Genomic DNA, 27,834 nt, shown 5'->3' on the forward strand with positions numbered 1-27,834 from the left:
TCAACAAAGAACATTTCATTAAAATCCAGATGGACTCCAGGATCTTGCAGTGAGGTATATATAACATCTCATAACAGGTTATGAACACCCAAGTGAACCATCCTGTAACTGAGGAAATAAACAATAAACCAATTACAGCAAGCAAAGCACTCTTACTCACTTAGTCCTACGTACTAAGATGTAGCATTATAGGATCTGTAAAGCCTCCGATATCGCCGTACCAAGGAGCCGTTTTATTCCTGGTATAGTGTGATTGAATATTACCATGGGTTCTTTCACAATTTTCTTTAACGAATAGAAGATCAAGACGAAGTAAGAATTCTTAGTTCTCTGAAATGTAAACTGCAGCACTCTATAGTTGAGATTAGCAATCACTCTTACATATTTGCGTGGTAAGGTAAATATAGTTTTAACATATGAGCAGAGGGACTTCAAAAGTATCCAAAATATGCAGCCCTGAGCGTGCAACAGAAACGTTTCTGTTACTTATATACTGAGGTGAACAAATTTTGTACTAGGAATATATGCATCTTGATGACTTAAGTGAGGGTTTCCCAACACGGAAGGTAAATCCCAAATTCAAAGTATCTAACACCAAGAAAAGTTAAAACTTCATCCAGAGACTCGGCCTTAACTACAATCTCTAAGGGAAAAAAATATTTGTTCAGCTTTATCCTGATTCAAGCTTACTTAATTTGATTCTGCCCATCTCCTGCAGGTCACTGTAATATCCAGGTTGAATAGGCTGCTAGCAGCAATCAAGGATATTGTGTCATCAGCATTAAGATGAAGTACAGAGCCAGGGAGCGGGAGATAGCTGGGAAGATAATTGACATACACTAGAAAGAAAATAGGCCCAAGAACATTACCCTGTAGCATGCCATATTTTATCAGTAAACTCTGTGAGCAAACATTGGATTCCTGCCTGTTGAATAGGAAAGGAGCAAGATAACACTAATAAATATCAAATCTATAATAGGTGAGTTTTTGAAGAATTATACTATGCTCAGCACAATCTAAAGCTTTTGACAAATCGTCAAATGTTGCCCAAAAGTGGAAAGTGCGCTAAAAACATTCCAGAATCTTGTCACGCAGGTCTTTGACCGCTGTATCCGTTTAACGTTGGTCTCTAAATTTATGTTGCCTAACATAAAACAATGAATTATGCAAAGTGGTAACCTTCCATTTATCTCTTCAGTAAGGTCTCAAAGATTTTACCAAAATTTGGGGCGAAAAAAATGAACCGATAATTCTCGGGGTCCATCTTATATTCTTTTTTATGTATGGCTATGACTTTTGCCACTTCAAGACAATCAAGGAAAATATTGTTATTAGAAGCTTTAATGACATTCCACATAGCTTGAGGTGAATTATCAGCTTTAGTTATAAATATATCATTTGCCTCTTTTTTTTTACATAAATTTTCCTTCAGTACTTAGTGCTACAGCTCCTCACAGTTTCACCAGACACTAAGTCGGGATGTTTCTGGTTAATTTCTCTTAAAAGGCAACATTTATCATTCATTTGGCTCGAAGAATTATCAAATGTTATTGATGGCCCTTATCTTCTACCTGTGTTAACTGATTTGGATTTCAATTCAAATGAACCTAGGTAGACATCAGTAAGGGATTCCACAAAGAATGTGAAGGAGACATGAAAATCATCAGACTTACGATGCATATAATTCCAATTTATTGACATTTCTACAGATCAGTAGCTGAAAAAATGACGTTAGCTCAAGTCTCTTATAGGACGATAGCTGATACGTGCAGTACCACCCATTCTTAAGGCGCCCTCCTTCAATTAAAAGAAAATTCTCAAATGGTCTGACAAAGAGACATCACCAACAGCGGCTACATAATATCATAAATTTGGAATATTTATGAGTCTAAGGTTAACAAATAGACAGTTTCCAAATCCATTAATTTTATCAATAATGTTCACTTGCGTAGTTCTTACGTGGCAATAAGGGCGCCCCTTAAGTAGGATGCGCTATTTTGTGTTTTTTTTTTTTATTATTTGTATTCGATATGCCTATTTCTTTTTATTTTTCAATAATTATTGACAGTTGTTGTGAACAAAACCGTTGTTATAGTAATTCTGAGGTCAAAAAAAAAGAACTATGCACATTGCCGCGTTATGTCGTGCCGTGGTTTAAGCCTGATGCTCGAACACTGTACAGACGTTCACATTTATACATATAATGAGGAAATAACATGTTCTAATATCTGTCATTGGAGAACTCAGTTGTTTATGAATGTTTTTGGTCTTTTTTTTCAAATTTATTTTTGCCTCTTTTTTTACTGCCTTAAAATTGGCTACAAATTACATTCCTTTGCAATTTCTATAGCTATTATATTATCAGTTCATTAAGGTATATTTCATATACCTGCATATATTAAAAGTAAATTAAAAATAGATTTATTTAATAACGATATTGTTTACGGCACTAACAGTAAAACAAAGGTGTGCCTAATCCATCCATGCCTGCTTAAACACATTAATTTAAAAATCTATTAAATATTTGAATAATTTGCCAAGAAGATTTCCAAATGTATTTTAAGTCATTGATGGGTATTTAATTAGTAAAATAACACGTTTTGGACAAACAAGTTTAGGAGTTTATGATTTATTACCCGAAAAAAAATCTTATGAGTTTTTTAAATAATTTGTCTTACCCTGTATACGAAAACCAAAACAAACAGCTGCCTGGCAAGAAAAATTCCAAATATTTCGGCAATTTAAAAATCTTTACCTGATCGGCAGACAAAACGATTTTTTTGACCTTTTTGAACGAAAATAACTGGAATGTTTTTGAATTCAATCAGGTAATAAATTGAACGTAAAGAGCTCCACGGGGAGGATGTATATATATTTAAATCTGGGAAATATTTAAAATTGTTCGATTTTAAGATTTTAGTAATTTTATTTTTAATTTTTAAAGCTTTCATAATTGACCATAGTAACAACTTGAAAATATCTTTTCAAATGTTAATAAAATAAATATGCAAGGCGAAAAGCTGGACATTCGTCAATCTGCGCGTAATTTAGGACTTTTAATTGATTTTGAGCTAAATTTTGAGAAGCATGTTAAGAATCTAATACAAAAAACTTATGTATCTCTAAAATAACTATACAATAGCCGAGATATTTTAAATATTCATTTAAAATGGAAATTATCTCGGTACTCTCCCACTTTAATTACGCAGACTTTGTTTATGGTAGTGTGGCTTTGTAAAACTTGTGTTGCCGTTTTATATTTAACCTAAGAAAATATGATAGGGTCAAATAGAAGGCTCCTTCACCTGGGTACACCTTTTAATAAAATTATGAATTGTGAAAACAATATTGCTTCATCTTTTAAAATAAAAATTACAACCAATTCAAATATTCATTCTATAAATAAAAGGAATAAGGATAAGTTTATCATCCCTAAGCACTAGACCGCATGCTATAAAGCAACAATATACAATTTTTTTCTCTGCCTTCTAATATCCTATAATTTAAAACAAGCAAGTTTAAGTAGATATGCATTAAAGTCTCAAATTTTTAAAAGATGAGTAGAGAATAATTATGATTTGGCCCATTGCTAGCGCTTTTGCTGATTCCCAGGGATTGAAATATGCAAGGAAGTTTATAAGAAATATTTAAGGACTGTTTGTAATTTAGATTAAAATAATCCATTGGTGGTTAAGTTTAAGTAGCCATAGGCTAGACTTTGCTTTCTTGAAATATTATTGTAATCACTTTTAAAATTTTAATATTTTTAATTTGATTTAATAAAAGACGATTATTATTATTATTATTAACATTAATTCTGGCCGTCTTTCGCTGACGAACTGAAATTTCCTACAAACTCAAGTTCAAGTTTATTCAAGTATTCTAGTAATACAATAGGACAAACAGCAATTATTTCCAACACAATATTTATACTAAAAGAATTTTATTTTATTAGCATCAAGAAAAATGAAAAAAAAACAATCCAACAGCTTAAAGTTAAGATCAATCATTTTAACAAAAATAAGTACGTATTAAAAAAAACAAAAATGACAAAGAAAGCTATCTAAATCCCACAGTTTGTTACATCCAGTGTATACAATGACGAAAAGATTAGCCTATTTAACAATAAAATACAATAATTTACAATAACATTTAAAAATAACTAAAATAACAGTAAGACTACCTAGCCATAGAAAACACCAACACAATGCTGCAAATACACTTGACTATCGGTATTGCGGACAACCCGGAATGCCGATGGTGCTGTGAGGAGGATGAAACCGTTGACCATGTAGTCGGGGAGTGCCCAGCACTCACGCGCGCCAGGTTCAAATACTTGGGTAACACTATCAGTGTACCGAGCGACTTTAAGTCCTTCAGACCAGAGAGCCTTATAGGTTTCTCTAAGGCCGTTGGGCTCTGATAACCCCCGGTGGGGCATGACGGGTCCATCAGGAGACCTATATGCACAACTGCCTTGGCAGCCCACTGTTTCGTCAATTCAGTCAATTCAATACACTTGACAAAAACCTTTGATTACTTCTAGTTCTAGCGGTATAACGGCAATTCTTGCAAAATACTGCATTTTGTGATACCAAGGTGCCACTTGGTACAGATGTTCTCTAGAACCATTTAAAAGATTTGGCCCGAAGAACACTCGAAATTTTCCGTGTGGGTAGATTTTAGAGGGGGTGGGGATTAAAATTTCAAAAAAAATCAAAAAAGTAAATTTAACCTAGAGGCGAGATCTGAGTGTCAATTACATATAATTTGAACCGAAGGATTTTAATGGTAGTACCAAAAATGCCATACAGATGCTGGCAGTCTGTCAAATGCTGCCATTTTTAAAAAATGGCCGACTTTTCATTGAATTTTATCTTTAACGTAAACCGGGTCGTGTAAGGTGTCTAGACTTATGTTTTTGGGGTCAGGAAATTCATTTATGGCATTAAAAATAACCTACGGTTATCGAAAATGGACGCTATGTACCATAAGCGATTTTCAGCTAGATAACTCATGCATTATAACCAATGCAAAATGTTAAATTTTATCACGTGGAGTCAAACCCCGGTAAAATTTCCCGCAAAACGGCCGAAAAAGTATCAAACAATAATATTGTGATACCCTTTAAAAACATTGACAGTGCTCCGTGACCCCTGCGCGATTCCTATTATTGAGATTGAGGCCTACATTCGATCTTCATTTATTGCCAATCATGGTGTGAGACGCGTGGATATTGCATGGGACTTGTACCTACAGAATAGCCTAAAACATTCCACCCGTTCTGCTCGTGGTATTGGAGTGCGCCGTGTAAATCTTCCCGAAAAGGGTAAATAAACAAACTTTACATAAAAGATTCCGGCCTTAAGGTTTTCTAAAGAATAAGGTTCAAATTTTTTATCTCTTCATAGATAAACTGCCTTCTGGACAGACTATTTACGCAACGATACTAATAAGGAAGATCTATTTCGATTTTTGAGTCCTACACTTCTCATCAAATTTAAAGACATTCAGCTTGTGACGAATGTTGACTCCACAATTGTGGCATCACATTCCGACTTGACAACTCTCAACGGAGTTTCTTGCTTGAATATGGAAGAGGCTGACGGAAGAATAGTGTTACACTTGCAAGTGAGTTCATTCCATTATCAAAAAAGTTTCACAATAAAATATAAGCTAAAGAGGTAAAAAAAAAGGGCATAACCCACTTATTATTGCAGAACGCCATCGAGAATGCGGGACTACATAATATAATTGTTCGAAGTTCTGATACAGATGTTCTTGTACTTCTAGTATCTTTCTTTCCAAAGCTCAGTCAGAAAGGTTTAAAGCATCTGTGGCTGCAATATGAAGTAGAATCTAAACAACGCTATATTAGTGTTCACCAAATTTCACAAACTCTTGGAGACGACAAATCTGAGGCACTGCGAGGTTTCCACGCTTTTTCGGGTAGTGATTTCACGTCCTTTTTTTATGGCAAGGGCAAGCGTTCTGCATGGGCAGCATGGGACGAATCTTTCACTAATGCCTTTAAGAAGATTTCCAAACCACAAACCGAAATTAGTCCGATCGTATATGCGGACTTAGAGAAATTTACCATAAAACTGTATGGCGTATGCACATCGGAATCAAATGAGGTAAGACTATTTTATCTTTGAATGTACTGGGAAAATAGTACACAGTAAATTAAATATTTATTTTTCAGGATTCACGTCCAGGTATAAATGAGGTGAGAAAGCAGATGTTTGCTTCAGACGGTAAACACCTAGCTTCAATTCCTCCAACACGCGCTGCATTGGAGGAGCACATAAAGAGAGCAGCGTATGTCGCTGGTCACATCTGGGGCTGTGCAAATCTTGTAAAGGAAAATTGCACAAGTCCTGAAGGATAGGGAAAGACTCTTGATCTTGAGGTCAATCATTGGAAGGTTTTGTGGTCCAAGTTGCCACAGGTTTGGAAGGCAGTTCGTGCTTTAGATAGATGTGGCTGCGTGACAGTGTCTCGCAGACACTTCGGTGCAGCTGCCGGCGACAGGGACTGCCATGTTCCCCTGCATGCCAAAAATGTATGGGGGATTGCTCAAATAAAGCGTAAATTTATTGAATATTTCCGATACAATCTACTACCGAACCTCCTATATTTATTTTTAGTGCAATTTGTTTTAGTGGGAATAACGCCGAAAAAGACAGGGACCTACTTGGTTTATAATTTAGATACTTCATATTTCTGTACCTACATTTTTATACCGTCCCTTATATTTAGTTTTTATATGAAACCTTATATTTTTGTTTTATTTGTTGCTGTTGTTTATTTTTATTTGTTAATGTGTATTTTTACGTTGTTTTTATGGGATAAAGATGCATAAATATATATAATAAAATCTTATTAGTCTTTCATATACACTTTTGATACCCGTGGGCTATTTTCAATATTATAAATGAACTCCTCTTGATCCGGAAAACATAAGTTTAGACACCTTACAGGACCCGGTTTTGGTTTAAGACAAAATTCAATCAAAAGTCGACAGACTTCCAGTATCTGCATTACATTTTTGGCAAGACTATTAAATTGCTTGGGTCCAAATTATATGAAATTGACACCCAGATCTCGCCGCTAGGGTAAATTTATTTTTTTCAATTTTTTTTCTTAATTTTTACCCCCACTCCCCTAAAATCTACCCACACGGAAAATCTCGAGTGTTCTTCGGGCCAAATCGTCTAAATGGTTCTAAGGAACATCTGTGCCAAGTGGCACCTTGGTATCAAAAAATGCAGTATCTTTTGGCGTACCGCTAGTACTATTCTTATAGAAAGGAATTGTTAAGTTTGATTTGCGTAGTTGGATACTATGATATGTGTTCAAGCTTAAATTTTAAATTCTTATTTTTAATGAAAAAAAAATGCACAAATTATAAAAGTACTATATTTGAACATGAATAAAGAAACTATGGCATACTGCAAAATCGATTCTACAAGGGCGTTATAAATAAATAAAATTGAAATAAAAAGTCTAGTACTCACTCTATTAGTACCCATGATCATATGTTTCGTCGTTATCAAAAGGCGTTGTGTCACCTGGATTAAACTTCCTAATCCTGATAAATAGGGGATCATCCTGATAAATAAAGAACGTCTATGAATCAAATCTAACAACTGTGCGTTTAAACCAAAGGTTTTTAATACAATTTGGAAGGAGGAGTCAAGGTTGTTTGCACTGTGAATTTATAATAATAATAATAATAATAATAATAATAATAATAATAATAATAATAATAATAATAATATCCTTTATTTGCCAACAAAATCGTATATAGGACGACAAAGCAACGTCATACAAAGGAGGATCTAGCTCCCATAGGGTACATTAATTTTTCTTATCTAGAATTCATAGAGGCAATATACTTATATAAACAAAATAACAAAATTTTAAATAAATATTCTAAATATCTAACACAAGTTAAAATTATTATCCAAAAGTAAAATTATAAAAACATTTAATCTGCAACCCGTGGTAAACAGCTTTTTTAAATTGGACTGTAGATTCAATGCTTCTAATATCAGCAGGTAGCATTCTAGAGTAGTAGCCCTGATGGCCATATAATGAGAACCTCTTTCATAGTAAGCTGAATTATGCAATGGAATGCGGAGATCGCTTCTATGTCGTGTAATCATAGTCACATCCTCAGCGTACATTGCCCTATTCTCAACAAACAAATGATTGTGTCTCTTCATAAATAACACCAAGGAAGAAAAGTATAAGGAGGGAAGTTTACAGTTTTAGTTTGCAGAAGTAAGGTCTACAGGAAGTTCTGTAGGTCATGCCCAATAAACAACGAATGATACGCTTTTGCATTCTAAATATATCTAGAGCTCCTCTTGCAGATCCCCAGAAACAGATACCATATTGTAAGATCGACTGTACCTGTCCGAAATAAAATAGGCCAAGAGATACCTCAGACACTACATCCCTTAATCTTCTAATCAATCCGCACAAGCTAGCTAATCTGGAATAAAGGTTTTTAATATGTTTCTCCCAATTTAAATTGGGGTCAATGTGTATTCCTAAGAATTTAATACTATTGGCTAAAGGGATTGACTGCCCACCAGACCACACAAGTAGAGATTCTGAGACAATATTGGCCTTCGAAAAATTAATCAACCCCGTTTTACCAGAGTTCAAAGACAACTTACTGTCCAGACACCAGGTCCTCATGCGCTCCACTGCGGATGAGCAGCCCCGTGAAAGATCTGCCACTGTCTTTTTGGCAACTATAACTGATGTGTCGTCGGCGAATTGACAAATCATATCAGAAGGGAACAGCTCAGCCAAGCCATTGACATATTCTCTCTCTTCCTATAATTTAGGGGCGGGAAAACGTTGGTGAGCCGGAATGTGTCACACAAACTATTTGTTCTCTTTGCTCTAGATATGAACTGAGTAATTTAGATGCTGCACCCCTAATGCCATATCAGGATGTCCAGCAGTAAAGAATGGTCAACCGTGTCAAACGCCTTAGACAAATCGAAATACAGTCCAGCTACACTGGCCTTTCTCTCAAGATTCTCCATAATATATTGTATTGCACTATAAATGGCCATTTCCGTCGATCTTTTGGGAACGAATCCGTCCAATTTGTATTGACAAAGTTAAGGTTTGTTGACGATGCCACCCTCACAGCAGCAACAGAAGAAGGAATGGTATAAATATATTGTTTTATCCACCCACCTAGTTTGAGAGTATAGATAACAACACATTTATCAAATTATCAATGACTGTGATTTTTTAAATTATTTATTATATGTAATTAGAGCTTTTCCTATACCTCTCTCAAGTTTATTTTAGAAGTTTAGAATGATTAGATTTAATCCGTAAACATGAAAGAAAATTATTGCGGGCAGAACTTATCTGTGCGACTGTAAAAAAATTATTTTTATTTCTGATTCGGTTGCTAAATTCCATGGGTGTTTTTGAAAAAAAAACTTGTTCTTAGAGGTTTATAACCGTCTTAAGTTGGTTTAAATATTGACTATTTATATTAAAAAGAAAGCTTTATTTCAATCTTTTGGAGTTTCGGGAGTTATAGCATCGGACGTTTCTTTCAGACTTGAGCAATAATAAAAAATCTTTTGTTTGTAACAGTTTAAAACCCTGTAAAAAGATTTTAATATTGTTTTTTGTTTACAAATATTTATTAAATTGCTTTGGGAGTTTTAGGAGCTAGAGACTTTTTTTTATGAGCTTTTCAATAATTTTTTACGAAAAAACGCCATACTTTTTTTTATTTCAAAATCATTTTAAAATCTGTAAAAATATTATTAGGACATTTTTTTTAAAGAAATGCATCACTGCATTTAGCTTTTATTTTTGATGTTTTAGTTGCCTAATGCTTTAACATTACTTTGCTGACAGTTCTTCAAAATATTGATATAAATATTTGCTTTACTTTTTATCTTGTTATATAATAATATTTATTCCTTGGGTTTTAGTAGTTTTAGAGTAGTTTTTGTTTGTATTTAGTAGTATTTTATTAACTTTTGATTTCCCAAAAATACCAGGCAGTGAACAAAAATTTGACATATTGGATCGAATGTTATATTAAAATGTAATAGGAAACAAATCTTGCCACTGCCAGATATTTGAAACTATATCCTGAGAGACAACAGCCAAGTGTAAGATTATATTCACTAGGCTTGTCATGAACCTCAAAAACTTTTGAAAAACCAAGGCTGAACATTTATCAGAGGAACAATATTTTTTATAATATTCATTATTATAAAACAGGCAAACCGCGGACCTGTAAATTGGGCAGCTTAGGTCCCCCAGATATTTTACAGCTTTTGATTTTTTTCCTGCAACTCTTAAATAGCTAAAAGACAGAGTTTAGGATTGCTTAGATAATATAAATAGAAACATTCTTCCCAGTGAAACCAAATTGATTTTAAAAAAATGTGAAAAGTGCGTTAATCAAAATGGCCATCATTTTAAATAGCTTCACCTGATAGGTATTATAGTTACAAGTAGTTTGTTGTGTTATTTAGAAATTATCTATGTAATAGGAAAGAAAAGTTAGTAATTATGTAAGAATTAATCATAGAACAATAGTTAAAAAAAGCAAAACGTGTGTATGTACAGCAAAAAATAAATTTTGTCATTTTTTGACAAAAAAATAAAGTATTTTTAAGTGTCTTACATCATTTTATAGGGATCAAATTTGTTATTTAAAAAAAAACAAGATGACTGCAATAAGAAAAAGAGAAGTTAAAAACTGAATGCAGGGATGTATTGCTTTTAAAAACTTGTCCTAATAATGTTTCTACAGGTTTTCAAAATATTTTGAAATAAAAAATACATCACTTTTTTGAAAATGCAACTTTTTTATTTTTCCAACAAATTTCAAAAATGAAAAAAGACAAAATCGTTCTTAAAGAGGCAATTGAATACCCTACAACTGTTAGTTCTATCTCTTATAATTTCCAAGATACCCATACCTGATTCGGGCCACATTGTGTATTATAATGTTATGATTATATTATGAAGTAGTATTTTGTTTATAGATCTCACCTGGATTGTAAAAAACCACAATGATTAACACACAAAATTTTAAATGTTTTGAAACAAGGACTCAGTGACTGACAGTGATGGAACCTACTAAATGAGAAAGTCTACCATTTTTTTTAAACTGAAAAAATTATCGTTTATTTAGCTTAATCTGGAGACTACTACACTATCTACACGGTTTTCCATAAAAAAAGTAAAAAAATATTGTAATTAAAAAATAGTACTTTTGGCGCCCAACGCGACAGTGTAATCTCGAATCAAAGTTAAAATTATATTCAATTTGTAACAACTAGAGCAACAAGTTAGCAGAAATGAAAAAAATCAATGTGTATAAATCGTTTGAGCGTAAAAAAAAACCACAACATTTGTTGGCGCCCAATGTGGGTCAAATTTAATAAAATTAAAAGCGGACAAATAATAAGAGTATTATTTAGGCAGAGCATTCTCATATTTTGTGGCCTTTGACATTTTTAAATAATTATTATTTTCGAGGGGCGCCATTTTCAATCCTTATCGAAGGACCATGATTTAACTGACGCAAACTGCGTTCATAGAAACACTGCAAATATTTTTAGATACAATATAAATCTAATATTTATTCTGGATGGTGGGCATATTTTCCGCGTGGCGGCAGCACGGTCCCCTCGGAGGTTTTTAAATGTAATAAAATTCTTGCATACCTTTGGCGTTTGGAAAGCAATGCCATTCGGAATTTATGTTAGACTTATAGGCAGAATAATTATCCGTTTTTTCGAAAATGATTTTAATGCTTTTTCCGGTTGACAATTATTTATGGTTGATTTGTTATTGCATATTTAAAAATAGAAATTATTTACTTAATTAACGATTAATTTAATCGCGAAGCAACGGAGATAAGCTCGTGGAGTTGATCTGGACCGATACAGAAAAAGCGGTGCCATCAAAGAATCTCCTTTAAGATAACTAAAAAGTTTTAAAATTAAAAGAATGCGGCTAAGAACCTACCTGTCTCTCGGGTCAATCCAAGTCGTTTTCTTCGTATTATGATCGATAAAGTATAATTTCCCGTCGTAATCGCGTCCGAAATCCCAACCGTCGGGCAAAGGGATTTCGCCATTTCTTTTTCTAGGCATTATTTACGTTTAAAATCCATTCAACCCCACTGTAACTAGCACACACACACACACCACTAACAACTACACGGCCATGTTGAATGTTGAACACATTATCATGAACGGTCGCGGACGCGTGACGTCACCGCACGGCGACCAATCAGAACGGTTTAACCTCCAGTAAGGAATGCGACTGACTAGCGTATTAAACATGCAACGTACGGCATATGTACGCTGTACATTCTATATACATACTGGGAAGTGCAAACTATATAAAAACGAACACCTACGGTTCGAGCTCTTTATCGTTTAATATTTAATACTACCTACTGATTTGCTTTTAATCGGTCGTTTACATGGAAAAAAATGCGGGAAGGAATGCGACACCCATATCCACTCCCAGTACAAATATTTTTCTGATGGCACACAGACGGACGCATCAGAATTGAAATTTAAGAGATAACTTAAACAAATATTAAATGGTTCTATAATAAGCTCCAAATATAGGTTATTATAGATTTATTTTCATATAAAAACTGGACATAAGTAAATTCCACATCGATTTAAGACGCTATATACCACATTACCTAAGAATTTAAATTACACAACAATCTGTTATCATTATATATACATAAATATAATAAAAAAATAATAATTTTTTGCCTCAAAATGGCTTTAAACGCTCTTTTTTATTCTCCTGCGCCATCTACTCAATGAAGGAAGAAACAGATCGCACAGATTTCTATTTGGCGGTATTCGCCATTTTGGCGCCCAACATGAAGCATCTTTAAGATCGTTATATATGTAATATCGTTGACTGAATATTTTGGCTTATTTATTAATACAGTATTGCACACAATTAAAGCAACTTTTAAAAACCTATTAGTTAACCCGCATTGTGAATTCTATATTAAAAATATTTAATTTTTGCAACAGTTTAGCTCAGACAATTTATATTCGCCATTTTGGCGCCCAACATGAAGCATCTTTAATATCGTTATATATGTAATATCGTTGATTGAATATTTGGGTTTATTTATTAATACAATATCGGACACAATTGAAGTAACTTTTAAAAACCTATTATTTAACTCATATTGTGAATTCTATATTAAAAATATTTAATTTTTGCAACAGTTTAGCTCAGACAATTTATATTCGCCATTTTGGCGCCCAACATAAAGCATCTTTAAGATTGTTGTACATATAATATCGTTAATTGAATATTTGCAACTAAAGCAACTTTTAAAAATTTATTGGCTGGGCCATATTTTCAATTATATAATAATATTGTTTCTTTAATTTTTGCAATTTATTAATAGAGTATCGAACATAATTAAAGCAACTTTTAAAAACTTATTGGATGCCCCATATTTTCAATTCTATATTATTATATATTTCATTTTTGCAACAGTTTAGCTCAATCAATTTATATTTGTCATTTTGGCGCCCAACATAAAGCATCTTAAATATCGTCTTACATGTAATATCGTTGATTGAATATTTGGGTTTATTTATTAATACAATATAGGACACAATTGAAGCAACTTTTAAAAACCTATTAGTTGACCGATATTCTTAATTCTATATTAAAATATATTTAATTTTTGCAACAGTTTAACTCAGACAATTTATATTCACCATCTTGGCGCCCAACATGAAGCATCTTTAAGATTGTTGTACATATAATATCGTTAATTGAATATTTGCAACTAAAGTAACTTTTAAATATTTATTGGCTGGGCCATATTTTCAATTATATAATAATATTGTTTATTTAATTTTTGCAACAGTTTAGCTCAGACAATTTATATTCGCCATTTTGGCGCCCAACATGAAGCATCTTTAAGATTGTCGTACATATAATATCGTTAATTGAATATTTGCAACTAAAGCAACTTTTAAAAATTTATTGGTTGACCCATATTTTCAATTCTATATTATTAAATATTTCATTTTTGCAACAGTTTAGCTCAAACAATTTATATTTGCCATCTTAGTGCCCAACATAAAGCATCTTTAATTTCATCGTACATGGAATATCGCTGATTGAATATTTGGGTTTATTTATTAATACAGTATCGGACACAATTAAAGCAACTTTTAAAAACTTATTGGTAGGCCCATATTTTTATTTCTATATTAAAATATATTTCATTTTTGCAACAGTTTAGCTCAGACAATTCATATTCGCCATTTTGGCGCCCAAGAAGCATCTTTAATATCGTTATACAGGATGATTTTTAAGTTAATACTTTTTTTTAACTGTGTATAGAACTCGGTAAAATAAACATTTTTTTCAAATAACTTTATTCAAAAAATCGAAAAATAAAAAAATTGCATTGCCAAAATGTTATAAAATGAGTTCAATACGGTCCTCTCTAATTTAAATAAGTTGTTCAAAGTTGTCACCATTAACTTCAACACAACGATTTGCTCGACGTAACCACTGTTCCGTAACGGCACGCAATAGAGAAATCGGTTTTTGTCTAACTGTTGCCGCAGCCTGCTCAATACGTGCTATTAGTTCTTCTTGTGTGTCGATAGGCGTCTTGAAAACTAAAGTTTTCATATACCCCCACAAAAAAAAGTCACATGGATTTAGGTCTGACGTAGGACCTTGGCGGCCATGCAACTGGTCCATTTCAATCCACCGATTTGGGTAACTTATATCCAAAAATTCGCTCACTTCTCGTCTAAAATGGGCAGGTGCTCCATCCTGCAGGAGCCACATAGTTTGCCTGATATTTAGTGGCACGTCTTCTAACAGAACAGGCAGATTATTTTGCAAAAAGTCCAAATAAGCATCGCCCGTCAAACGGTCTGGTAAGATAAATGGTCCAACAAGTATCCCATTCACAATTCCTGCCCACACATTAGTAGAAAAGCGGTGTTGAAAATTGGTTCTGCGAATTGCATGGGGATTATCAACAGACCAAACATGCGTATTTCGAAAATTGTTAATTCCGTTTCGGGTGAATGTTGCCTCGTCCATGGCTAAAATTGTTGATCATTTTCATGTTGTTGTAGGAACCATTCACAAAACTGAACTCTGCGGGGGAAGTCTTCAGGCAGTAGCGCTTGGACACGTTGAACGTGAAAGGGATTAAATTGATTCTCGCGCAATGTTGTCCATACTTTTGTTTGACTTAATCCGACCTGCCCTGCAACAACTCGAGTACTTGTTGTTGGATCTTCTTCGATGAGATTTAAAATTTGTTTTTCCCTATGAACATTTTCAGGTCTCCTTCCTCTTCCTGCATGCCCTCCACGATGTTCCCGTAAATCGACAGTATCACTAGCCCGTTAAATAAGATTTATGAAACTTCTGGGTGTAGGATGATTCCGCAAAGGAAAGCGGTCTGCGTATAATACCGAAGCAGCAGCAGCACTTTGAAGACACTCTCCATAAATAAGCAACATATCCACAAGTTCATTGTTTTCATAACGATGTGCCATTTTTAGGATTTGCAAATTTAAAATTAACAACAATAAACCAAAAGTGCCTAAGACTAACTGGTTGGTACAATGCGTGATCGATAATACAAAAATTCGAGCAAAAACTAAACATAAACAAACGATGAAAAAAAAACCCATATTCACTTTTTTTATTCTGTATGTCCTTTGTTTTTGAGTGTATCGAAAAAAGTTATTTGAAAAAAGTTATTTGTTTAAACAACGAAGTTGTGAAAGTCGAATTTAATTTTGAAGGAAATATTGGCATTTTTATTTTTTTCTTAAGATCGTAGGGATTTCGAATCGGGTCTTTTGGATTTACTTTCTTTTAAATCACTGAATTGAATACAAATTCCTTTTGATTATTTTTCTTACATTTAAAATTTATCGTTAATTTTTTATTTTTTAGTCCCTTGCTTTTGAGTGTATCGAAAAAAGTTATTTGAAAAAAATTTATATTTTACGGAGTTCTATACACAGTTAAAAAAAAAGTATCAACTTAAAAATCACCCTGTACATGTAATATCGTTGACTGGATACATTATTCATATTTGGTTTATTTATTAATACAGTATTGCACATATTTGAAGCAACTTTTAAAAACCTATTAGTTAACCCATATTGTGAATTCTATATTAAAATATATTTAATTTTTGCAACAGTTTAGCTCAGACAATTTATATTTGCCATCTTGGTGCCCAACATAAAGCATTTTTAATATCGTCGGACATGGAATATCGTTGATTGAATATTTGGGTTTATTTATTAATACAGTATCGGACCAAATTAAAGCAACTTTTAAATTTTGGTTAGCCCATATTTTTAATTCTATTTTAAATTATATTTCATTTTTGCAACAGTTTAGCTCAGAGAATTTATATTCGCCATTTTGGCGCCCAACATGAAGCATCTTAAATATCGTTATATATGTAATATAGTTGATTGAATATTTGGGTTTATTTATTAATATAGTATCGAACACAATTAAAGGAACTTTTAAAAACCTATTAGTTGACCCATATATTAAAATATATTTAATTTTTGCAACAGTTTAGCTCAAATAATTTATATTCGTTATGTCGGCACCCAACATAAAGTATCTTTAATATCGTCGTACATGTAATATCGTTGATTGAATATTTGAGTTTATTTATTAATACAGTATCGGACACAATTGAAGCAACTTTTAAAAACCTATTAGTTAACCCGCATTGTGAATTCTATATTAAAAATATTTAATTTTTGCAACAGTTCAGCTCAGACAAATTTATATTCGCCATTTTGGCGCCCAACATGAAGCATCTTTAATATCTTCTTACATGTAATTGAATATTTGGATTTATTTATTAATACAGTATCGGACATAATAAAAGCAAGTTTTAAAAACTTATTGGCTGCCCCATATTTTGAATTCTATATTATTAAATATTTCGTTTTTGCAACAGTTTAGCTCAGATAATTTTTATTCGCCATTTTGGCGCCCAACATGAAGCATCTTTAATATCGTCTTACATGTAATATCCTTGATTGAATATTTGGATTTATTTATTAATACAGTATCGGACACAATTGAAGTAACTTTTAAAAACCTTTTAGTTAACCCATATTGTGAATTCTATATTAAAAATATTGAATTTTTGCAACAGTTTAGCTCAGACAATAATTTATATTCGTTATTTTGGCGCCCAACATGAAGCATCTTTAATAACGGCGTACATGTAATATCATTTATTGATTATTTGGTTTTATTTATTAATACACTATCGGACACAATTGACGTAACTTTTAAAAACCTATTAGTTGACCCATATTGTCAATTCTATATTAAAATAAATTTCATTTTTGCAGCAGTTTAGCTCAGACAATTTAAATTCGCCATTTTGGCGTCCAACATGAAGCATCTTTAATATTGTCGTACATGTAATATCGTTGATTGAGTATTTGGGTTTATTTGTTAATACAGTATCGAACTTAATTAAAGCAACTTTCAAAAACCTATTAATTAACCCATATTTTCGATTCTATATTAATTTTTTGCAACAGTTTAGCTTAGACAATTTACATTTGCCATCTTGGCGCCCAACATGAAGCATCTTTAATATCATTATACAGGGTGTAACATAAGTGATGACTTTAATTTTAAGGGGTGATTCCTTGTCATTTTTTAAGTAAAAAAGTTCATATAAACATATGTCCGGAAATGCTTCGTTTTCGAGATACAGGGTGTTAAACTTTTTTTTTCCATCGATTTTTTATTAATATCTCATAAACGCATTTACCGAATTTGTTGAAATCTTTACATTTTGTTAGTCACATTATAAGGTACCTTTTGGAATTCTCACATCTGGCCTAGAAATTTCAAGGGCATGCCCACGGGCTAAGTCGGATGATTTTTTTGTAAAAAAAATATCGCTCGGTACATTTTTTGTAAGTATGATATTTTTTTAAATAAAGCATCTAAAAATGAAACTTTTTTGTCTCTTAATTTTTTTTCGTATCTTGCTTCGTTTAGAAATAAATTTTAAAAACCATATTTTAGCACATCTCGGGCCTCCATACAAAAAAACCTAAAATGATTCAAATCTGATTTTATTGGGAATACTACATAGTTATGCAGGTATGTATAAAAATTTCTCCGATAAGAACATTCCTATGTCTTACATTAACATTTACAAGGTACTGGGTAGTGTTAGTTGATTTTTACTGTGCAGATAACTATGAATAACGCCGAATTAGCTCAAATGCATTTCATTTATGGCCTTGCAGATGGAAATGGTGCAGAAGCCCGTCGAATTTATCATGAACACTTTCCCGATAGACCAATTCCAGCAGAAAGAACTTTCATAAGACTCTGATATGACTGGATTTGTCAATGCTTATGCTGAGCGCGTTGGTAGACCGAGGGTAATAATGACGCCACAACTAGAGGAAGCAATTCTGCAAGCAGTGGAAGACGATCCGTCAACTAGCACGCGAAGATTATCGTTATAGTTTAACATCAGCCACGAAAGTGTTTGGAGGGTTTTGCACACAAATTTACTTTATCCATTCCACATTCAGCTGGTGCAAGCACTATTGCCAACAGATTTTTCTGCACGATTAGAGTTTTGCCAGTGGTTTCTTCAAAAAACTGCCCAGAATCCAAATTTTACGGCTAAAATTCTTTTCACAGATAAGGCCTGTTTTTCACGGGAAGCCATCAGAAACTTCCACAATAACCATCTTTGGGACTTTGAAAATCCCCATGCCATTGGAGAAGGTGGATTTCAACAGCAGTTTTCCGAGAATGTTTGGACCGGAATTATCGGTGATCATCTTATCGGACCGCACTTTCTCCCTCCTAGGCTGAATGGTGATACTTACAGACAATTTTCAGAAGAAATATTGCCAGATTTATTAGAAGACGTACCACTAGCAACAAGAAATACCATGTGGTTTATGCACGACGCTGCACCTGCTCATTTTAGTCTTGTCGCTCGAAACTATCTAAATGATACTTTTGCTCAGCAATGGATAGGTCGGGAGGGACCTCAGCTATGGCCAGCACGATCTCCAGACCTGAATCTTCTGGACTATTTCTTTTGGGGATATCTGAAATCGCTTGTTTATGCGACGCCAGTTGTGGATGAAAACGATTTGAGAAACCGGATTGTAAACTCTTCTAATGTCATACGGAACACACCAGCAATTTTCGAACGTGTGCGCCAGTCGATGGGAAGATTGCGTGCTTGTATTAATAGTCGTGGTTCTCATTTCGAGCATTTGATTTAATAAAATTTTGATGATATTTAAAACTAAAGTAACTTTTTATTATTTTTCACAAAAATTAAGCGATCGTATTTTTAATTGCTTAAATTTGTACAAATATCTCTCACAAAGAAAATGGTGGCGTACACAAACAACAAATAAATTTTAAATAGATAACCATTTGCGACGCCATTGCATTAAAATTTAAACATCAAAAATAGCATCTTATTAATCTTATTAATTTTTGTTTTTGGTCAAGTATGCGTTTTGCAAAAAAATTTATTTAAGGTTTTTTCTTAGTTGTTAAATAATAAACATGCTGGTAATTTGTCAGTTAATTTTAAAGCATTTTATTTTTTTTTATGGAGGCCCGAGACGTGCTGAAATATGATTTTTAATTATTTATTTCTAAACGAAACAAAAAATTCTATGTTAAACGAAACAAAAAATGTACCGGGCGATATTTTTTTTACAAAAAAATCATCCGACTTAGCCCGTGGGCACGCCTCTAACATTTCTAGGCCATATGTGAGAATTCCAAAAGGTACCTTATAAAGTGACTAACAAAATGTAAAGATTTCAATAAATTCGGTAAAAATGTAATATTAGTATTTTGTTATGACTAAAAGTGTATATTATACACACATTTCTTTCTATTTAAGTATGCTTCATGGAATTATTTTTTCAGTTGATCTGAAAGAATACAGTATAAATGGGTATAAAGCAAGAATCTCTCATACTAATATTGAAAAGGAATGAAGTTGGAAAAGATGTCGTTTCGAAAGCTATTAAGAAATTTAAACCTTAAAAGAGGTGGCCGCCACAGAAAAACTATTAAAAAACTAGATAGACGTATAAACAGGATAAGTCAAAGTGATAAGGTGTAAGTTCCAAAAATTTTGGCCAATCTATAAGCTACTAGTGTGTCGTCAAGAACAATTCAAAGTCACTTGGTTGAAGATGGTTTGAAAGCAAGACACTCTGCAAAGAATCCTTTGCTTTAAAAAAAAATAGAAACAATAGGTTACTTTTTACCAATTTTTATCGTAACTGGACGGCCAAAGACTATAAAAAAGGGTTGTTTTCCGACAAATCAAAATTTTGAATTTTCGGTAGCGATGGTAGGTGAACTTGTATCGATCTTTGACCAAAAGACAAAAAAAATACATCCTAAATATGTGAACCCGATAGTAACGCAAGAAGTAGGTAATGTAATGGTGTGGGGTTGCTTTTCTGCATATGGTTTGGGTCATTATATAAAATTTGCACGAAAATAGACCGATTCAAGTATCGAAACATCATCGAAAATGTTATGCTGCCCTATGCAGAATGGGAAATGCCGTTAAAATTCATGTTCCAACATGACTACGATCCTAAACATATCGCCAAAATTGTAAAGCAATGGTTTTGCTTTGTAACAGCAAATTTTTTTGGATTTGTAAGTTTTTTTAATAACGTGCACTCCAGCCTGAACAACCATCACTCAACAAAGGCAATCTTTTGTGCTTTTTCAAAGGCATTTGATTGTGTAAGTCACGACATCCTAATAAATAAGTTACAGTATTTCGGATTCAAAGGTACACCTCTTGAATGGCTTTAGTAACTTAATAACAAAAGTTAAGTTGTAAGGGTTGATTCGAAGATGTCTTCTTCCAAGCTTCTTGAGGTACTTCTTGAATTGAAGTACCTCAGGGATCTGTTTTCCTATTTTGTTTCTGCTATTTATCAACAACATTGCTAACCTGAATATTAGTGGGAAATTTTGTCCTTTCGCGGACGATACCAGTTTTACTTGCAGCAATCCGAACAACACAATACTGCATAGAATCGTTTCTATTGACTTAATGAACATAAAGTGTTGGTGCGATTCTAGTCTCCTGTGCCTTAACATTTCTAAAACTAAGTCTTTAACATATAAAAGTATGTTACAATATTTTATACTAAAAAAACACCCCTATTGACAATTATCGTTGATTCAGTAAAATTATTGGGGCTTGTTTGGACAACTCCTTAAGCTGGGACGCTTTATCAAAAGAATTAAGCTCTTCCTATTTTGCGCTAGGATCAGTTCCTAAGGAGCTTAATTTGTCCACTTCTAGAACAGTGTATTATGCCCTTTAAGTGGCATCTCCGTTATGCTCTGGGGTACGTGTTGCGTTAGTCCATTTGAGCGTATTTTCAAGCTTCAAAAAGAGCTATTCGTTACTCACTTCGGCTAAACAGTAGAACCCAATGCCAGGATTTCTTTAGAAGATTCAAAATTTTAACACTTTCCATATTTATATTTCAATCTTTTTCTTTAATTACCACAGCTACTTCAGAAGGGCCACTTCACAGTTACTCATTTAAGAACGCAGAGCATGATCTTTATCTTCCGACCCCTCGCTCAGAGTTAGTCAAAAAATCGATTTTATATAATGCGAATGTTATATACTCTTGATTTGATCACTTTTTGACCTTATATACATTTTAGTGTAAATTGATTTTTCCTTTTTATTTTATTTACTAATTTATTTGTTTTTTTTTTAATTTATTTAATTTTTTTTTTGTATTTTGACTCCATACAATTTTGTTAAATTATATAAAGTATAGTATATTTGTTTTCTCTCTATCTGTATTTTTGTATCCTCTTATTTTTACTTAGGCTTCATTCACAAATTGTAAATTTTTTTGACAATAAAGCATTATATTATATATTATATACGGAAAATAACATTAAAGTTTTTAAGTAGCCATCTCAATCAGCGGACTATAATCCGATAGAAAATTTGTGGGAAATCGTCGACAACCAAATTCGAACAAAAAATAACAGAAATTCGGCAAAATAACTTTGGACTTCTTCATGTAAGAAGTCTAAAAAGCAGGGAAGGTTTGATTGATGATAATGTTATTAATAATTTAATTAATTAACGTAATTGACAACGATGGTTACTAGACTAAATATTATAAACTAGACTATATTTTATAGTTTTTATATTAAGAATTACGCATTTATTCATTTACAAAAAAAAATGATTAGGAATTTTCACAATCGATAATAAAATTGTTTTTACTATAAATCATAATTTTTATCAACATTCCACGCTTAAAAAAGCGTAAACGGAATAAATTACGTCAATAATGAGCGTTTGGGCGCCATTGTCGCAGACGGCTATAAACATTAAAATATTTAATGGCGTGAAACCATTGTAAAATGTTTATGAAATTTTATCGTATTTTTAGTTATTACTGAATTAATTTAAAAATTTACGTATTTTGCTGATATTTACGTTAATTTACTTTATTGATTTGTTTCATTAGAAGCATTAGGCATTGCCTTCTACTGCGTTGTGAGGTATCCAGAGTCATATTCGCTTGTTGCTTAATACTCAAAAAATAACTTTCTTATTAATAAACAAAAAAAGGTAGAGATTGTGTGTATTTATATTACATTACACTTTATCGAGGTTCTCAATATTATTCCTTTTGTACATTTTATTGGTATCTTTTAGAATTTAGAAGGAAATGTATTTCAGTCGATCACATATTGAACAAATTACTTTTCAGCCAATTCTGCGGCAATATTAATAACATCTTAATATATTTTTGAGACCATTAGAAAATGTGTAGAATGTGGGTTGCTTTCAGGTGCAAGAAAATCCCTTTGATAAGCAACTCATTTGCATGGTCTATCAACAATGTTTTTCTTATTACTCAGTATCTCCTATAGTAAGCATTTTTTGTACTAAAACTCAAAGCATCAAATATTATTTTATTAATTCCTCTTTCAAAAGAAATTTTATTTAGGAATTGATATTCTGATATTCTTACTAAGTAAAGCAATCATTTTGAGACTGTCATGCATAAGAACAGTACTTATTACATTTTTGAACAAAGATTTTCCTTTACCTTTCCTCCTACTTCCACAGGAAAATACTTTCAGCAACTCAAAACATAAAAACCTATATTCCAAAGTATTTGCGGTACCTGGTTTTCAATATTACCTCTACATTTTTGGTTGGATTGCAACACTAGAAGAAGAAGGTTTATTCTCTGTGTTATCTCTGTAATTTCTGGAAGCTCCTAAGCTTCCTAAAAACAGAATATATTTTATAATATAAATTAATATATATTTTCTGTCATACAATAACTACTTACACATATACCTATAGACCATTAGATCAATTCGTAAAATTTGTAAAATCATTATAAGCTAATATAAAATAAGTAGAGTAGCACCAAGTCATTGACAAAGAAATTTATCGTCCAGGTTTTTAAAGTGAACCAATAAAATGAAATAATTTCGTTGCCGAAACTACTTAAATTAGTACTTAATATTGCTTCATATTGTGAGAGGCTAAAATTCTATATACAGGGTGTTCCGTTGATCATGTTACAAACTTCTAGGGCAGATAGAAAACGTCAAAAGAAAAACAAAAGTTCATATAAACATGGGTTCGGAAAAGCTTTCGCAGGGAGCTAGAGCTCTTTGAAAATAACCTTTAAAAACTAGTTTTTTTTTAATAGCTCCGGAACTACTTTAACTACCGCAACCAATTTTGGGAGATAAATTATTGTTAGTACGTTTATTCTTTTAAACCTACAAAATAAAAAAAAATATTTACCAGGGGCTTCAGAATCAGGGGGGTATTTGGTAAATTTAGGCCCATTTCTTTAAGACTTTAATTTCTGCCCGTTTGGGCATTAGATTATGATGTTGCTATGCTTTTTACATAAAAAAGGTGCTCTTAGTAAAAGTCGGTAAATATCACCATTTTTGTGGAAATTGACTAAAACCAAACTAAGATACAGCACCTGAATTAATTATTTTAATAATAATAATAATGCTAATTCATTGCCACTGTCAGTATTTTTTACATGATATTAATTCCCTTTTTATTACGGTTAAGTAATGGAAGATTACACTTTTGCTTGAATACGCCGATATGCTTTTAATTTATGGGGAAGTTCGATGTAATGGTAGAGCTGCTTCTTGACTATATGAAAAGCGGTTTCCCGAAAGGCGAATCCCAGCTCACACACTTTTTGAAAGGGTCAATCAATGGCTCAGGGAGACTGGCTCCGTTAAAATAAAACGCCAAGATAATGGCGCGCAAAGGAACATCCGAATCCCGGATTTTGAGGAAGAATTGCTTCACCGATTTTAAGATAACCCATCAGTAAGTACTCGAGCAGTAGCTGATGCGATGCATGTAAATCATGTTAGAGTATTGAACGTTGTTAATGAACAGCTTCTTCGGCCCTGCCACCTGCAAAAGGTGCAATCATTAGGACCCAATGATTTTATGCCCCGCGTGAATTTTTGCCAGTGGTTTCTTGACCGGTGTACAGAAGAACCTCAATTTCCAAAATATGTCCTTTTTACTGACGAGGCTTTATTTAGAAAAGAAGGCATTTTTAATTATAAGAATAATCATGTGTGGAGTGAGGAAAACCCTTATGGTATTCATTTTAGGAGCTATCAACATACGTTTTCGGTCAATATGTGGGCCGGCATTATTGGAGAACACTTAATTGGTCTAATTATGTTGTCTCCTCGTTTAACGGGAAATATTTATTTAATTTTTTTAAGAAATGTACTGCCAGAACTATTAGATGATCTGCCGCTAAATATACGACAACTTATGGCTACAACACGATGGAGCGCCAGCTCATTTTTCACTTATTGTCCGCGAGTTTATAAATGAAAATTTTGGAAGGCGCTGGATTGGCCGCGGAGGCTCTGTCACCTGGCCAGCGCGCTCACCAGATTTGACACCCTTAGATTTTTTCCTTTGGGGGCATATGAAAAGTCTCGTATATGAAACTCCAGTCAAGTCAGAAGAAGACCTGGTAGCCAGAATTTCCGCAGCTGCTGAAGTAATCCAAACCACGCCTGATATTTTTAACCACGTCAACCTTAATATGGTGCGTAGATACAATAAAGTATCGATCGTGGCGGCCGGCATTTTGAGCAATTAATATTTTAAGTTTATTTTTGTAATACCAATCTTTAATAAAATTTGTTTACGTTTCTAAAATTGTTAATTTGTTGGTTTTTTATTACACCTAAAATCATTTAAACATTTTATGCCTCAAGGTAATTAAAGTGAGTTAATTAATTTGAGTACCAATTTAATAAAGTGGCTACCTTAACTTTTTTTAAACATTTATTTTTATTTACGCCAGATTTTTTTTTAATTGTTTATTAATAATAATAGGTAATTCATTTTTGTATCTCATAACTTGCTTTTCGTCAATTTCCACAAAAACGGTGATATTTACCGACTTTTACTAAGAGCACCTTTTTTTTGTGTAAAAACCATAGGAATATCATAATGTAATGCCCAAACGGGCAGAAATTAAAGTCTTAAAGAAATGGGCCTAAATTTACCAAATACCCCTCTGATTCTGAAGCCCCTGGTAAATATTTTTTTTATTTAGTAGGTTCAAAAGAATAAACGTACTAACAATAATTTATCTCCCAAAATTGGTTGCGGTAGCTAAAGTAGTTCCGGAGCTATTACGAAAAAACTAGTTTTTAAAGGTTATTTTCAAAGAGCTCTAGCTCCCTGAGGAAACTTTTCCGGACCCATGTTTATATGAACTTTTGTTTTTCTTTTGACCCGTTTTCTATCTGCCCTAGAAGTTTGTAACATGATCAACGGAACACCCTGTATAGACAAGCAATAATTTAACGTTCTAGCGTTGATTGAATATTTGTATATTCTCAATATACAAATATTCAATATTCAATTCCATATTCTTAATCAACGGTTCTAGCAAACTCTTAGAATATATTTAAAATTATATCTAATATATGTCTGCCAATTTAAATTACCATTAAAATGTTAAATCTAGATACTGAAAAATCATTTTAAAAAATTAAATAATTTGTGTAAAGTATTTTATAGCATGTCAATAGGCGACAATATTCTAATATTCAACTACTTGCATCTTAGGTATTGGAGATTTGAAAGAGATTTATGAACATTATACTTCTTTTTAGTTTGTAAGGTATTTTAGTCAGAAAAACATATTTTAAGTCAGTAACATTTTTGGAATATCTTGTATCAATATTTTCTTTGTTTTTTAAAACATAAAAAAAACTTCAGTACTCATTTTAGCAAGTCTTTGACTTTTGTACATCAAAAAGAGGAATTTTGTGGAGCACAATTTAATGACAAATTTATTACTCTGCCTGGACAAACATATTTTAAACTATATGGTATTTTTGTAAAATCAAGTTACTTTTTATAATGCTTCATATTAAAACCTTTAAATAGTAGGTGTAAAAACCATAAAAGCATAAAAATTAATTGAAAAAAGTTATTCAGAAAAATCATAGGGGCAAAACCATCTGGGCTTGAGAATAAATAGAACTCAATATAAAAACATACACATTTTTTTGGAATTTAATATTGTTTAGAAACTACTTTAGAATAACAGACATATAATAACAATAACATGCAGTTGGATTAATTTAACAACGTAAATACGCAGTTGACGTTTATTATTGATTTTAAATTGATTGACTAAAAGTAGAGGAAGGCCGGGTAGCGAAGGAAAACATATTGTATCTCGTTAAATATTTTTTATTTGTAACCAAAAATTGGTCAAATACAAACTTTGAACATTAATACATAAACTTAACCTACAAAACATAAGAAAAAATCTGGTAACTAAAAAATTACATTAAAAAAAATTTTCAAAAAACGGTTTTGCCTCACTATAGTGAATATAGGGCCCCTATAGTGAGGCAAAACCGTATGCCATATGGGGTACATTCGGGTATAATTGAAAGTTTGATTTAAAATGCTTTTAGACACCTGTCGCATTGTAACTCGTTCAAATCAGCCATCAATTTTTCTGGACATGGACACCGAACATAAACTAGAATATCTTGTTCTTTATACTGTGACATGGAGTAGTTTTCTTCGCAATAAACGCAGAGTGTATTATCTACCTCGTTTTCTTTATTTTTTTAGTCTTCTTCGGAGCTCGTATGGTCGGCATACTTTTTTGTTTTATACTTTTTTACTTGAGCTTCACTTTTAGAAACCATATTTCTCTTAACTCCTTTAGATTTCTTACTTTTTTGGAGGAATATAGACTATAGTTCTTTTTTGTATGGTGACTCAGTCAAAATTGCTGTCTTACCACGCCTTTGTGTGCTTTGTGGGCTTGCCTATTGCTTTGAGAAAGTGGCATTATGTTCTTGGGAGACATACAAATATGCAGACTTCATTGGAGCTTTAGGTTTTATTTGAAAAAAATTTAAAAAATATATTAAAAATACTATAAGTAACAATAGCAAGAAACAAATAGCAAAACCGGGCGGTACCCGGTTATGCCCCTACTCGGTTTTGCCTCGAGTGTAGATCTAAGACAAGTCAGTCCAAAGATTACAAACATAACTTTTAATTCAATTATTTTATAAAAATAAATTGACTACAGATATAAGGGTTTCATGCTAAACCTAAAAAACGTTTGTTAACCTAGG

The 27,834-nt window shown here is 32.5% G+C and overlaps 1 protein-coding gene across 2 annotated transcripts in view; it reads right to left on the reverse strand.

Annotated features, from left to right (window-relative positions):
* LOC126736979 (protein kibra) overlaps positions 1-12,359 on the reverse strand; it is a 91,672-nt gene extending 79,313 nt beyond the window's left edge. The window contains exon 1 of one of the 2 annotated variants that reach the window (XM_050441632.1): positions 12,043-12,359. In XM_050441632.1, the coding sequence (XP_050297589.1) occupies positions 12,043-12,170 (128 nt within the window). In that variant the 5' untranslated portion in view covers positions 12,171-12,359. The remainder of the gene's footprint in view (positions 1-12,042) is intronic. The other variant, XM_050441633.1, reaches the window with a different exon arrangement.
* Between the last annotated feature and the right edge of the window lie 15,475 nt (positions 12,360-27,834).

Source organism: Anthonomus grandis, chromosome 6 (genome assembly GCF_022605725.1).
Source record: "Anthonomus grandis grandis chromosome 6, icAntGran1.3, whole genome shotgun sequence".
Taxonomy (NCBI): domain Eukaryota; kingdom Metazoa; phylum Arthropoda; class Insecta; order Coleoptera; family Curculionidae; genus Anthonomus; species Anthonomus grandis.